This window comes from Chelon labrosus, assembly GCF_963514085.1.
Source record: "Chelon labrosus genome assembly, chromosome: 17".
NCBI classification, from domain to species: domain Eukaryota; kingdom Metazoa; phylum Chordata; class Actinopteri; order Mugiliformes; family Mugilidae; genus Chelon; species Chelon labrosus.
Genome location: NC_140350.1, coordinates 9,328,657 through 9,343,232, shown reverse-complemented (window position 1 = coordinate 9,343,232; position 14,576 = coordinate 9,328,657). Strand labels below are relative to the sequence as shown.

At 45.3% G+C, this 14,576-nt stretch overlaps 1 protein-coding gene across 1 annotated transcript; it reads right to left on the bottom strand.

Annotated features, from left to right (window-relative positions):
- Positions 1 to 2,545: 2,545 nt before the first annotated feature.
- Positions 2,546 to 8,861, bottom strand: nrip1b (nuclear receptor interacting protein 1b). The gene has a single exon (XM_084565344.1). It carries the CDS (start codon positions 8,387 to 8,389, stop codon positions 4,769 to 4,771), a length of 3,621 nt encoding a protein of 1,206 aa, XP_084421470.1. The 5' UTR covers positions 8,390 to 8,861; the 3' UTR covers positions 2,546 to 4,768.
- Positions 8,862 to 14,576: the final 5,715 nt, after the last annotated feature.

Here is a 14,576-nt window from a genome sequence, read left to right as displayed (position 1 = left end):
GTTCTCCCTGGCCAGTTTGTAAAACATTTACCCTTGTGCTTATCTGACATGGCAAATATCATCCATGTTCCTTCAGTGTCAGCCAAGATCTCTCAAGCTGACAGCCTGCTCTGTGGACTACAGGGACTTTCACTCATCATAAATATTACATTGGGTCGGTTTACATGCTTGTCCATGGACATCAGTAGGGAAGCTTTAAAAATATTTAATATTGATATGAACTCCTGACATAAGCTGTTTTCACTTCTTGTTTCCACCTTTTCTGTAGCGTCTCTGCACGTCAGGCATATTAGTCATTTATGAATAATCCCCAAGCCATTTGAGTAGACTAGGAGGCCATGGGAAACAGTGCAGGTCAAGAGGCTGAAAGAAAAGAGACTTGAGCCACGCTGCAACTTGTCATATTAAAATGAAACATCTGAAGAATGGGCCGACTGTATCGCTGGGGAGCGGAAAAAAGGCAGTGCTGATGTGTGTCAGTGTTGGGGGTGGGTGGGGGTGGGGGATAGGCTAGAGGAGGGGGAGGGGGATGCACAGCTGCAGGCCAACAGTTGATCCTGTCCCGGGAAACAGGATCAGCCAGGTCAGGGCAAAGGAGGTGGGGCAAAATGTCATGACCCCAGGGGGTTCACAAAGAGGTACATCTTCAAAAGCACAGGCCCCACCGGGGGGACCGGTATAAGGTTGAGAAAATAAACCGATCTGACCTCTTTTCTCAGTGCATGAGTTTCCCCAGGTGTTTGCTTTAACCTCTTTGTTGTTGTCTGACTTGAGGCGCTGCTCTCATGTGTTTTACACTCATCCAGTTACTGCAGTAGTATTACCTCAAGGCAAAGTGCACAAAGGTTTTCTGCTGGTACCTGGAGGAAGAAAGGCTGGTATTTTTTTTAAATGTTATTCATATATTCTGTCTTTATTACACTCCAAATGGGGTCGTGAGACCAATAAAATTGTAATTAAATTGTGTGTGTGTGTGTGTGTGCGTGGGTGTGTGCGCGTGTGTGTGTTTGCATAACATTTGAGGTCAAATCAAGTGGTAAAAATTCAAACACTTGCATGGGAAGAGGGTGATAAAACATCTGTGGGCACCAATCACCATGACAACTAGTGACTAGTAAGTGTTAGTTCTACATGGCCTCCATGTGAAAAAACAAAGCACCTAACAAGAAAGTATCTCATCAACTATAAAATGGACAAATCATCCTTAAGAGTAGTTGGTGTTTCACACAGTCGTCAGTCCATGAGTTCCCATGCAGATAAACCCAAGGCCAAGAAAGTTAAGTGAGGCCATTAAGTTGTTTGTCAGAGAATAAGCATCAGTAATGCCAGGAAATAGTTTTTGGAGGCCTCATAACTATGAAATGCGGACTGTGGGACTACAGAGTCCTTGGCCTGTAGTTGAGTCACTGGTGGCCTGGTGTGCAGCGCTCACATCCTTTTGGCCTCACGCTGAGGTCAGGAAATCAAAGAGAGAATCCGCAGACAAACAACCGATTGTCAAGTTTTACACCTTGAACTCCGCTTAAACTTGCGCCTCCCTCCTTTATGTTTGCCGCTGCTAGAGCAATCGGAGGAAATCAAGAGGTTACTGGTGGTTCAGCCTTGATAAGGATCTTGAAATGGAGAAGTTCACAGAGGGGAAAGGTTGCCGGGAGTTTAAAGAGAGTGCAGTCAGTCATGGGGAGGATTAAATAAAGGGGAAGTCAGGGCTGCTGCAGTTTCAAAAGCGAACTGCAGACAAAAAGCCGTCTGTTTCGCTCGCTGGACGTCATATTTAAACCACAGTCGAGTTGAGCTTGAACTTCTCGTCACCTCACGTCTGTCTCACGCTACAGGGTGCTTCTCTCAAGTCAACATAACTGTCACTGAACGGTCAACTTTCCAGGCGGAACACAAGAATTAAGGGTGTAAATTATGTGTACAATGGGATCTATTAAAGGCTCTAAATATAAGATATATATTCCATTAGTGCGAGGCACATCCTTGGGCATTCAGTGTACATCTGGTGACCTTCGTGTGTCCTCCCTTCTTTCAGTATCTTTCCTGCCTTTGTTAGGACTCAGCGCTGGAGTGAACAGCAGCCAACTCAGAAGCAGGCGTTTTGGGGCAAATACAGGACATCCTCTCACTCTCCTTTAATAGACCAGGACCTTTGATTACAGAAAGTGCAGTTTGGCTTTGATGTCCTCCTTTAATAATACCATTCTTTAATGGGGGGCCCAAGCCGGATATTGGGGTGCAATGGTACCTCAAATTTCCTAATGGTAGCTTCGGTTCAGAACAGTTTATTTAAATGTTACCAACACATGAATTAGGCAGCTCATGGCTCCACAACAAGAGAATATATTTAAGAACATGTAACGTTATAATGCCATGTGCTTAAATAATTTAAAGCAATGCCCCAGGTAGCACCTTATAATCTCTAATATACTTACATGTGTTTCTCTTCTGCAAAAGAAACAGACTTCTGAAAGCCAATCTGGGAAAAAAGGGAACACATTCATACTAGGTCATGCATTTTAGTACTTTATTTTTGAGATATCAGTGCAAATGAACACCAAAAATGAAAACATAAAAAATGAAATAATGTCTCAGGTCTTCACATGAAAAAATGAAACATCTCTTTTTTTTTAATATATATATATTTGCTGCTACAAATGTATTTCTTAGATGCACAATGCAGATCTATGATTGTACGTCAATCCCCCACTATAGCCCCCAACTCTTTCACAGAGCTTTGTTAACCAGTAACAGAAAAGTAAATCACAAAAATATTCAATGCACGTTTATTTTTCACACATTTTTTTTATCAACTTGTTCAACAGTCTGCGGTTATTGAGGGACTGCTCATGTTTGAAACCAACCTCTCTCTCTGTGATAAAAAAAAGACCTATTTTAAGACTTGACATTTTCCCCCATCACCAGTAGGGATACACAGGTAGTTCCCATGCGTCTGCATGCAACAGGCAGCAGTGAGGAGAGTCAGACATTATTACACAACACAGCGCAGGATAGATTATCATTTACCACATAGAGACACATGCAAAGAACATACCAACCAAAAAAAAGATGGGCATAGCATCCTCTGCCTTTGTATGTACACTTGTACGCATATAATTCATATTTACATATCAGGGCATTAAAAACTAGGGTAATATCTTTTCTTAAACATTACAAAATAGTCATCTTTCATACTGAAAGTACTATTTACACAAATATATTTAACCATTGTGAAAATGTATTAATAATTGAAGAGACGTACTTCATAGGTATATGTATTAAAAAGATCACGAGACTAAATGGATAATGCAGTGTGTGAAATCAACCGAAAAGAATACGGTACAATCAAAACCAAGGAGCTAGATACCGGATATCCCTCAAGACACCAAAATGTCTTGGTGATTGTTGGGGGGCAGGTACACATATCCAGCTGCTTTGAAAAAAAAGATGTACCTGTGGTGTTCTCTTTATTATCATGCAATTCTTTTGACGTTTTATGAGTTAAGAGACTGCCACAAAAATAAATGATGTCCATAAACCACAACAGTTAAGAAATAAAGAAAAAAAAAATCACAAACTGTCAAATTCTCAACAATTAACAATACTGATATTTTTTTATTACATGCCATTAAATTATTCTGAAAAGGACACCAAGGACTCAGTTTCGACTCAGTGCAAACTCTGGGAACTCCTTTTATATGAAACGAAAAGAAAAAGCCATGTGCTTCACACTCAAAGTTATTGTGTGCATGAAGAATAGTGGTGTGGGTTTACCCAGGATGGCAAGATAAGTTTCTTAGACACTGCAGCCTTTTTAAACTGTTGCTCCAGAAACCTGTTTACACACAGTTGCTCAGCTGTAAGCAGCATACGCGCTCGGTTGACCCATCTGTTCAAAACTGCACAATCTGCAGACACCCTGAATTACCCTGAATTTGCACTGTTGGATACTGGCCTTAAATGTTCATTTCAAATGAAAGCCAAACACAATGAGTTGTGATCATTCCAACCACTCCTGATGTATTCTTTCTCCACTGGTAACCGTACCACAATATGAATCTTGAGGCAAAGCAAGACAAAGCATTTATCATGGTAGGATCCTCATTGAAGCTACTGCAGTGTGAATGCTGTTTTCAAGGTCCTCCTTTGAATGAATTTATCATGTACATTGTTGTAATAGACCACCGTGACTGCCCTAGAATGACTTTATTTGGAATCTTATCTAAAATTGATGGGACTCTGTCTATCTGAAAATGTCCTGATGGAGAAAATAAATAAATGTCCACTGAACTGAGCACTAACATTTTTGGAGTCATCAATAATAAATGTTGCTTGAAATGTTCTTTCTAAATGTTTTATAGCAAGCAACAAAGAGGACATGGAATAGTGATATGTGTGTAATTCACATACAAATAGTAAGTGTAAAATAGGACAAATTATAAATGAGGAGTCAATTAAAAAAAAAGAAATATGTGGTGCATGATAATCACTGACAGGATGGGGTAGATTTGTGACAGTTGTGTCATTTTGGTTGTATTAACTAGACATTTATCTAAGATAGACCTGTTTTGTACCATTCCATGACCTCACGATTTAAAATTGATACAGCAATGCAAATGTGCATTTGAACTTTAACTTGCTCTAATCCACACAAAAAAATCCAGTCTTTCGTTGTCTCATCAAACCAATTTGGCAAGTCATTAAAAAATGAAAAAAAGAGTCAATGAATTTGATTCCACCTTGTATTTTTCTGCAGTTGATACAACTTCTACTCAGACGACTGGCTCAGCCCTTGGCTTTCATGGCTGTGCTTGTCATTGTGGGTTGGTGATTGTGGGGTGGAGCTCAGACTGCGTTCATAGGCATGCATGTCACTGATTGGCTCTTCTTTAACTCTGACCAAAGACTTGGTTCCCTCTGCATGATCTCTCACCTCCTTCCTCATTTGAATGCTCCCCTTCTGCAACATGTAATACAGGATGGGGTTAGACCGTGAGAGCCTTGGAGAGTCTGGGTTTGAGTCACAACCCTGCTCCTCTTCCTCATTGTCCTGACTACTCCACCGCACAGGGCTCTCCGGCTCCTGTTTGACTAGAGTAGGGGGGTCCCGTTTTTGAGTGACGGGCCATGGAGCCGGCTGGCGGCTCCAGGCCGAGCGAACAGGGCTGTCACTTCCAGGAGGGGTGGGCAGTGGTCTAAGATTACTCGGAAGCCCTGAGTTTAGGGGGCCGTGTGGGTTCCAGCTGGGCAGGTGGAGGAAGTTGTGATTGTGGGCAGGCTGACCGAGTATGCTGCCGTTGGCCTTGCCATTGGCCTGCAGGACGGAAGGACTGGGTGCCCCCCGGGGATGCTGGGACAGCTCCTTCAGGCAGTTGTCAGAGAGAAGCAGCTGTTTCAGCACATTGAAGCCCCGGCTCTCTCTGGTGAGGGTTTCACTTGGTGGGGTCCTTGGTGGAGCTTCCTCTTCCTTTAAACTCTGCTGCTGGTCAGGTTCTACCTGAACACCAGAAGAGGGAAAAATGTTTGTATCATCACTCTCAACTACTCTTGGAGAACTGATATCATTATAACTACCAGTCTGATCAGAGCAGAGGCGTCTCTTCTTAGGACTGGGGCTTAGATACTCCCCCTGTTCCTCTTTAACTTGTCTGGGCTGTGACTCAGTCTGCATAGCAGCACTGGTATAGTAGGTAGCAGTCTGTTGTTTAAGCAGCTGGCTGAGGAGGCCATATTTTGCTATGACCTCTGCAGGCCGTGGTTCTGTTTTAAAGTCCTGCTGAGAATCTGACAGGCTACTTTTCTCATAGACGCTTAGTCTCTTTCTGCCACTCAAGTCCTCAGACATTGCAGAGGATGGTCCAACCTGCTCTGTGAGCTCTGATTTGACCTTTACATCCAAAGGAGAGCCATTGGAGCTGTCACAGATGGAGGCCCCAGGGGTCTTCTCATAGCATCCTCCTGTCATCTCCACACTTCTCCTGCCACTGCCACTGGACCTATCTTTGCGGCTTACTGTAGCAGTGCCTGTTCCTAGAAGGAGCTGCAGCACAGTGCGCCTTTCTAGAAGATTCTCAATTTGTGATGAGGGAGGTGAAGCCTCCTTCCGACTGAAAGGTGTCCCACTGCCAGACGCTCCATCGGAGAGTGGAGTGGTGGTGGCCCTTTGGACTGGAGCATTGAGCCTTTCCAAAAGAGCAAGGGGCCTGCTGGCATCAAGATCCTGGCTTAGCCCCTTGCCAGAGGGGATGGGAGGGGAAGAAGAAGCTGTGCCACATTGAGCCAGATTCTGTAACAGTTTGCTGGCACTGAAAGCAGGCTCTGAAGCTTTCTCTGCAGTAAAGGTTTTAGACTTACACAAATCCAATGGGCTGGACTGGACATGAGGGGAGGGATACGAATACGGGGATAGTGCACCACTTTTGTCATGACACTGTGAGTAGAGGGCCTGGGCTGGGGCTACAGGCCTATCTATAGGGCTTTTTGTCCTGGTCTCTTCCCAAGGCAGCAGTCCCTTTTGCTGACTTTGAGACATGGTGGCCATTGTTATGTCAAGTGGTAAGTCCTGTTTACCAATGCTTTTATTAACCATCTCATTATTTCTGCGCTCAAGAAGAAGCTGCATAAGTGTGACCTTAGGATGGGATTTTAGGTCTGAGCTCATTTCAGGCTCCCTGTTCTTGGCCACCTTTGATCCTGATGGCTCTGGCTTCCACTTGTTTATTAAAGATTCTGTTAGTTTGTCCAGGGAGGAGGTAGAGATAGAAGAAGCAGAAGATGAAGAAACAGCAGTGGAGACAGAGGAGACAACAGTAGAGGATGGTGAAAAAGTTATGGTGGAGGTCTGAGCACAAGCGTGAGGAGAGAACGCAACTGGGGTGGAGGAAAACACTGTGGTGGAAGAAGTGAAGGAAGAGTTGGAAGAGGAAGAGGAGGGCGTTGTAGTTTTTGGCCTTGTGTCTTGTATGTTGACACGGCTTCTCATAGATAGGTCAATGGGAGAGCAACTTGAGTAAGAACTCTCTGCATCACTGCTGTCCTTGGTGAGGCTCCTCTCCTGGATGGAGCATTCACTGTCTGATGTGACTGAAGAAGAGCCACTTGGTGGCAGAATGCCACAGCTGTCCTCCAGGTGCCCATTCTTGGTCAACTGCTTTTGGTTGTTATGGTTGTTCAGTAGTAGAAGCAGCAAGCTGCTACACGTTTGGGGGGGGCGAGTTGGACGTGAGTCAAAGCCTCTCTTCTCCCTAGGTGGCTGACTGTGAGTGTGACTTGGAGCACGTGGGGGAGTAGGGGGTGAGCTTTGGCTTTGGCCACGCAGCAAAGAGGGGCTCTGTGGACTGGGCAGGGCCGTTCGAGGGAGTGTTGTTGTTATTGTGGTTGTTGTTGTCATTCCATTTTGGGTTGTTAAGGAGCTTAGTGTGTCTGGAGCTCCAGGCAGAGTCCCTCCCACGCTAGGTGGCCTTTTGTCCTGGCCATGCTGTTGGTTTGCCATGGCAGCTAGTCTTTCGCTGGCAGATCTTCCTGAGAGCTGGGCTTTGAGTGCATGCTCTCTGGAGTACTGCTGGAGATGGGCTTCACTTGATAGCAGCAGGGCCAACTGACTGCAGGCCACACTGGGCTTAGGGGAAGGTGCTGGACTAGAACGGATTTTCACCATGTTGGCCACCGCCTTTAGACGCTCTGCACAGGACACTGATTCAGCTGCTGTAGGAGCAGCAGGGGGCGTGGCGCTGTGTGCTGACCGAGGTGATTCTGGAGGTCTATCCTGGCTGTGGCCCCGGCGACTGTAAGGTGTATTGCTGTGATTTTGAAGTTTACTCTTTCTCATTAGGCCCTTCAAGCGGCTTGAAGCTGTCCCATACACAGGTAGTGGCTCTTTGTCGGCAGGTGGTGCCTTGGATGGAGAGGAACACTCACTGGGGGACTTATTAGAGTGCTGAGACATTGCCACACTCTGAAGGCGTGAGCTGAATGACTGAAGCAGAGAAGCCAACAGGGTGCTCTCTCCAGCATGCGGAGATCCCTCCAGTGCTCCATTTTGCAGGCCTCCCACTTGGCCATTCAGCTCCACTGGGGGTGAACTCATCCGCTGGTTCCCTGGATCATTCCAGACTCCAGAGCGCAGTAAGCGGGCCTTCTTTAGGTGCTGCGAAGAACCTAGTGTGGGCCCGTTGTTTCCAGCTTTAGGAGCTGTGGGGCCATGGTTGGGCAGTTGGAAGGGCCCACCCACCTTGTCCACCTGCTCTTGATTGCTGTGGGCAGCTTCAGACCTCCCGCTCGCCGTGGCCCCAGGCCCGGCCACCACTGGATGCATCAGTAAACCTTCCAGATAAGTTAGAACAGCTGAATCCTTGTGTGTCTCAGGGCCAGGCTCCTCCCCATGAGTCATGTTCAATACTAGGATCCCCTCGTATGGCTCAGCAATGCTACTGGGAAATAAATGTCCACTAGGTCATCTGGATGACAGTGGCATGTACTTCCTAAATAACAAAAACGGGGCAGGCTATTGCAGCTAGTGAGTCTGAAAGGGGGCTGAAGGATACACTAGCTGGATGTGTTCCCTCTCTGTAGTGGGCACAGTCAGCACTGTGGGGAAACAGCATCCATGGTTGGAAGCAATCTGGGGCAGGTCAGCCTCCCAGGCATTGTTGTATGCCTTTAAACACTGTAGGATCCCAGAAGGCCCAGCTCTAGGCTTATGTGAGTTGCAAGCGAGGAGTCAGCAGGATTTCACCACAAAGATGTTGACACATTCCGTGGCTGTGGATGTTTGGGATGTCTGTCCTAAGGCCTGGCTGTGGTTCTGTCCGTGGCGCCTTTCAGCTTTGCAGATCTCACATGGGGACCTATGGCAGTGAGTGAAAGAGAAAAGGGGGAGGCAGAGAGGGTTGGATAGAGGAAAAAAAACACAGGAGAGAAGGGAGAAACGTTGTGAGAAGCAGGGATTTGCAGAGCACTATATCACATTCATTTCACCACCTTGTCTGCCATCTCTGTTACTTAGCAACATTTCAGATTGACTGCACACGGCTCCTTCTCCTCTCTGCACTCTCCCCTCACAGTCACCGAACAGACGACAAATGTAGATTAGGCCTGATTGGATCCAAATTGAAAATCCAAGCCCACTACCTTGAAAACATTCAGGTCTTGAGCAGTAAGCCCCTTACAGCGATGTCTTTCAAAACTGAAGGGCCCTGTGAGAGCTGTGAATAATTCCTTATGCGGGTTGTCATTTCAGTGGATTATCCCCCACCACCACCTCCTGCTCCTTATGTACTTCAGCAGCATCTCACAAGACGCAATACTCGGTCTACATAAAGCAGGAGCCACCCACCACTCACCCACATGCACACAAGTAAGCATTTAAGCATTCATGCCTAGACAAAAGAATGAATATGTAAATGAATACATACACAGATACATGTGCACGCACAGTCTGACTACCGCATTATCTTTATTAACACCTGGCCAGCTGTGAATTCTTCACCAATGCTCTTTTGACCCTGAGCTGTTAAAATCAGAAGACAACAGCAAAACCTGAACTGACTTAATGTTGTGTGAGAGGTGTTTACATGTACAGTACAGAGGCAGTGGAGAATCAGAGCAAGGATGTAACAAACAGACAAGCTGTACTAAACGGTGGAGTGTGTGTGTAGGTTTTTTTTTTTTTGTATGTGTGTAATATGGGTTGGGGGCGGTGGGGGTGGCTTAAGGATCAGGTGCACCTGTCACACCACACCACTGTCAGAAGGGCAGAGCCAGTGACACAGGGGTGAGCATTGTGCCAGTTGCCATGACAGTGTCAGCAGTGCTGCCCTTGGAGACCTCTGCTCTGAACCCTGTCAGCGTGGTTTCCGTGGATACAGGACACCTCAGACAGTCCTGGCCGCATCCCATAAAGGTTAATTAAAACAGAGTTTCTACCTCGCCTCAGCTGCTGTCCGTGTCCTTTCCCGATGTCGTCCTCACCTTTGGTGTCCACTGAGTGGACCAACATAGAAGGTCACACGACAGGACAGCAGTCCTTGATTATGACGAAAGGCCATGGCAACCCACACAGACACCAGCCTAAATACTTCACAGAGACCAGTAGCAAGGGCCAAAAACAACAAGGCAGCAAGCTTATAATCAGGCTGAAATCCATCCCTGCGGCCAAGGTCCACAGGTTGTCAAGACAATTAGGGCAATAAGGTGCCACTTTTAATGCCACTTTAGAAATGCGTTGGGATTAAAAACTGGATTTAAATTGATCATTGTGGAATTAAGTCTGAGTAGCAGCAGGAAAACAATCAGCTGGACAATTTTAAGACTTTTAGAAACCAAAGGTCCACATGTTGATAAGACTCTTCTGGCTGCGGGGCACTGTACAGGGAAGATAATTTAGCTGAGATTGGCCCATCAGCGTCAATTACAGTTCAAGGCCATCTTTAAGCTGTTGACCTAAATCTGACAACAACAAAAGCCAACCTGGTTACACTGGGCCATCTGACGTCTGTTGTCATGCTAATCTTAGATGCAGAGGATTAGGACTATTTTCCCGCCAGTGAGCTTCACGCAGTCATAATGGAATAGCCTATAACACCACATTTGATCATGTAAGCGTACACATGTTTACCTTCAACACAGCCTAGCAAAAAAAAAAAAAAAAGATAATATGCTTTGAGCTGTCCAGTTAGCTCGGAAAAAAATGTAAATAGAAAAGAAACACTGACACAGTTTCAACATGGGGGAATTCTGTTAATCTCTCTGCTGCTGGCTGTGAACCTTTGGAATTACAGTTGACCTTGTCTATGTTTTTGCCCAAAGATACTTCTATACAGAGCAGACAAGGCAGCACAGTGGCGCCGTGACTCTGCACTATATTCATTTATATACAACAGAGCTAGTGCATTCACCGGCTCATATAAAGTGTGAATTACTCTTTAAACAAAGTGAGGGCCTTTGGGCTCTTGAGAGACATGTAATGACATAGTTGGTGTCAAAAAAGCCCTGCTACAGCAAGGGCAAGAAAAAATATGCTCTTCTTGGTGACAAAGCTCTGTTAACAAATAAATGACCTTAATATAGAGAAAGCTGTCCTCTATAGTGAGCCCCTAAAGCACACGGCCCCCTTCTTTCCCTTTCAGGATGCGTGATGTGTGCATTACTATTACATTATCTCCCCTGGTGTATACATTGAAAATGACCTTACACATCTGTTAACATGTCATCTCATTGGTGGTGGCACCCAAAAAGCCTGACCTCCGCCCCCTCCCCCACCGTGGGACACCACAGCACCAATGAGCTGCTCTACAGTTTCTGTGGTGATTATCCATTATCCTTGACAATGTCAGCCAATGACAGAGCAGGCACCATTCTAAAGTGATTTTTACCCCTACAGTCAGCCGCGCACATGCAAGAGGAGGGAGGGGTGAGGCCTCATCATTCCCCGGCCGGGTGACTCTTCATCTATTTCTCTCTGTTTCACTCTTCTGGTACTTAAGAGACACCAGGAACAGGAAAGGTCACTGCACTTTCAGCCGCTTCCCAGAAGTAGCAGAAGGCCGACAGATCTGCCACTGCAGATGTCAAGGATTAGATCTCAAAATGGGAGCCTCATTCCGTCCACTGACCTCCAGACTACACCTCCTGCACCACCCGCTGACACGCAGGCATGAATTGCCGGTAATTTTTTTGCCTTAAAAGAAAAGTGAGTTTCTAAATGACCTTCATCTTCAGGAATGGTAATCCATTTAAGCCATTTAAAATGTATGAGACCAAACAAAAGAATTAAAAGGGGGAAGAGCCAAAGGAGCGGCAGTTAAAGTCAAGGTCATTCATGCCGCCAAGGCTTTGCCACTTGATGCAACAGCTGGTGTCCATGCAAAGCTCTGGGCGTTAATAAAAAGTGACAATGCTGCCTGAGCGGTGTGTATTACTAATGTCTGACACCAGCCTGGCAGATGTGTTCTCCCTGCATTTAAGGGGAGTCAAGGTTAAAGGAATTTAAAAGGAGAGGCGATGCCTAAACACTATTATATCATGTAATCTGCAGCCCAAGCCTGCTGCACATACTCAACGGGGTAGCTCACTTACACATACGGCGTGACCGCTATTTGTAAATTCAATATGGCCTGACATGATTAAATAAGACAAAACATAAGCTACCTGACCAAATGCAGTTGTCCCAAGCCTTCCACAAGTGAATGAGAGCACTGGAGGAAAGTTAAATTAAAGGCTTTTTTTTTTTTTGTCACCTTGAGGAAGGTAAACAAGAGCATAACATGCTACTGAACAGCAGGGGAGCTACGGCGAGAAACTGTGTTTGCAGCTAAGTCAATCAGGACAAAATAACACTGAAATGCAATACACAGAAACATGCACACCCACACAAAAAGAACTAGGGCACTCTGACCCACTTCTTAGGATGCATTGACCAAACAAGTCATGCATAGCACACACGCCCCTGAGTGTGCACGCCGAAACTCATGGATGTACTCCACATAAAGGAAACGTGATACATGAGCGCAGAAAACTCAGAGCTCTTGGGTTAAGTAGCACACGCTATCCATCGGGAAAAAAAACATCCTACTCAGACAACTTGAATATGAGGAACAGTGTGTGATGACTGAACGCTAACATTTCCGACTTGGACAAAATGGGACCGGAGAGCTAAAGTTCTTGGCCTGCTTCTGGCCTTGGGACGAGGAGAGCGGGGGGGATTTTAACTTCATCTGCACTCATCAGTACAAAGAGTTCTCAGGGTTGAGAGAAAGTGCGTGGAGGAATTCATGCACACTGATGACTCATCTAAGTGTTTCAGAGCCCAGCTGAGTGTCTGAGGACCCAGTCAAAGCAGCCAGCGCGATGATGATATCGCTGCACTGTGTCACAGACCCGGACACTGTTTCCCTCTACCTTGCACATCCAGCCTTGCATGGATGTGCTTACAAAAATGTTTGTGTCCATAGTAAATATTTGTGTGCCATTTGGAAGACCCACCCAAGGGCCATTTCCTGAGTGGCTGAGAATTAGTGCATCAATTAAGCACACACACACACATTCCTTCTTAATGAGCCGTAGCTGCCATCAATCCATACCTGATTCATTTCTATTGGGCTCCGAGGTAATCTTCTGCTTACATCGCCTGTCCAAAATGGTGCTCATTTCCCTCCCAAAACAACACACAGTTTCCATTTGTAAACACTGGTGCTGGAAATAGGAACAGCTGATTGCCCCGTGGCCAGCACGCCAACAGGCAGAGATAGGCCCTTGAAACAGGCTGCAGTGGTGATGTCTGAGGGAAATGGGCCACTTTGCAATTGAGATCAAATGTCCCACTGTCAGGCAGCCCTGAAAGCTGGATAAAACCAGCTAAAAAACCTTGGCCTTTAATGAATCATTTCCATAATATCCTTGGCATCAGCCCTGAGAAGGCTATTGCTGTGAGTCAGCAAGATGTCTGCCTTTATTGGGTTAAAAAGAGTGCTGCTTTTTTTTCTTTTCACTGTGAGTAATTTGGGATGGGTTGGAGTATTATAGTGTGTGACAGGGGTCTAAGTGACAGAAAAAGATGAGGACATATCTCTGCTATCATTTCGCCTTTCATAATGCTCCCATTGACCTACTTTCTAGTTTTTAAATCATCCTAATGCTCGCTCAGAGTGAGGTTGGAGAACGATATTACAGAGTACAATGGGTTGTGAAGGGACATTCCATTAGAATCATCAAAAATGATGACAAAAAATCATCAATTTCTGTTTTCTCTTCTCCCTTTTTTTACCTCCGAAGGAGCACCGTCTTATTCAAAGTCGCACAATTAAAGGAATCTTTTAAATCAATTAGACACATTTAACCCAATAAAGTGTAAAACAATTATGTGTAACCTTTTCCGGGAAAATCTCTCAAGCAGCACCAATCCAGTTGGCAGGGCATCGCTGAGTACATGCCAACGAACAGGAGACTTCAATAAGATTAGTCCTACACCTGGCCCTGATGCCTGACCCAGAGCCGAGGCACGGATATAGCTGCGACAAAACAAAAACAGCTCCTCTTCGAATATCCCTGACAATTTCAAAACCCAAACTAGCAATCCAAGACCACCTTTTTAATGTGGTTTATTTAACTTTAGACCCATGTGAGGGTCGCACAAACGTGTCTACGCATTTGTAAGCCAAAATTGTAATCTAACTTATTATTAAACTACATCCAGAAATATAGGTATATACGTATATTATGCAGTAGCAATGTGCAGATGGCACAAACATCCAGACACATAAAGAACAGTTAGTAACTTATAAAGGTATCAAATGGCAGGAGAACCATAGTTCACGCTATACAAAACAAGGGCTTTAAATAACACAGAGGAAACAAATAAGAGCATGCTTGCCACACTGTAACCTCAAAGGACCTGGTGCCACCCTTGCACCCTTTTGTTACACAACCTGGAGAAGACCCAATTATAAGCTTTAGACGTGCAACCTCAGCGATCAAAGCTTAAGTTACAATCCTCAAGTGACTCCTTTTCAAGCAAAACACTGGGCAGAAACTAATTTTAACCAGTTATTAAGCTCAGATAACACTGATCAATTACACTG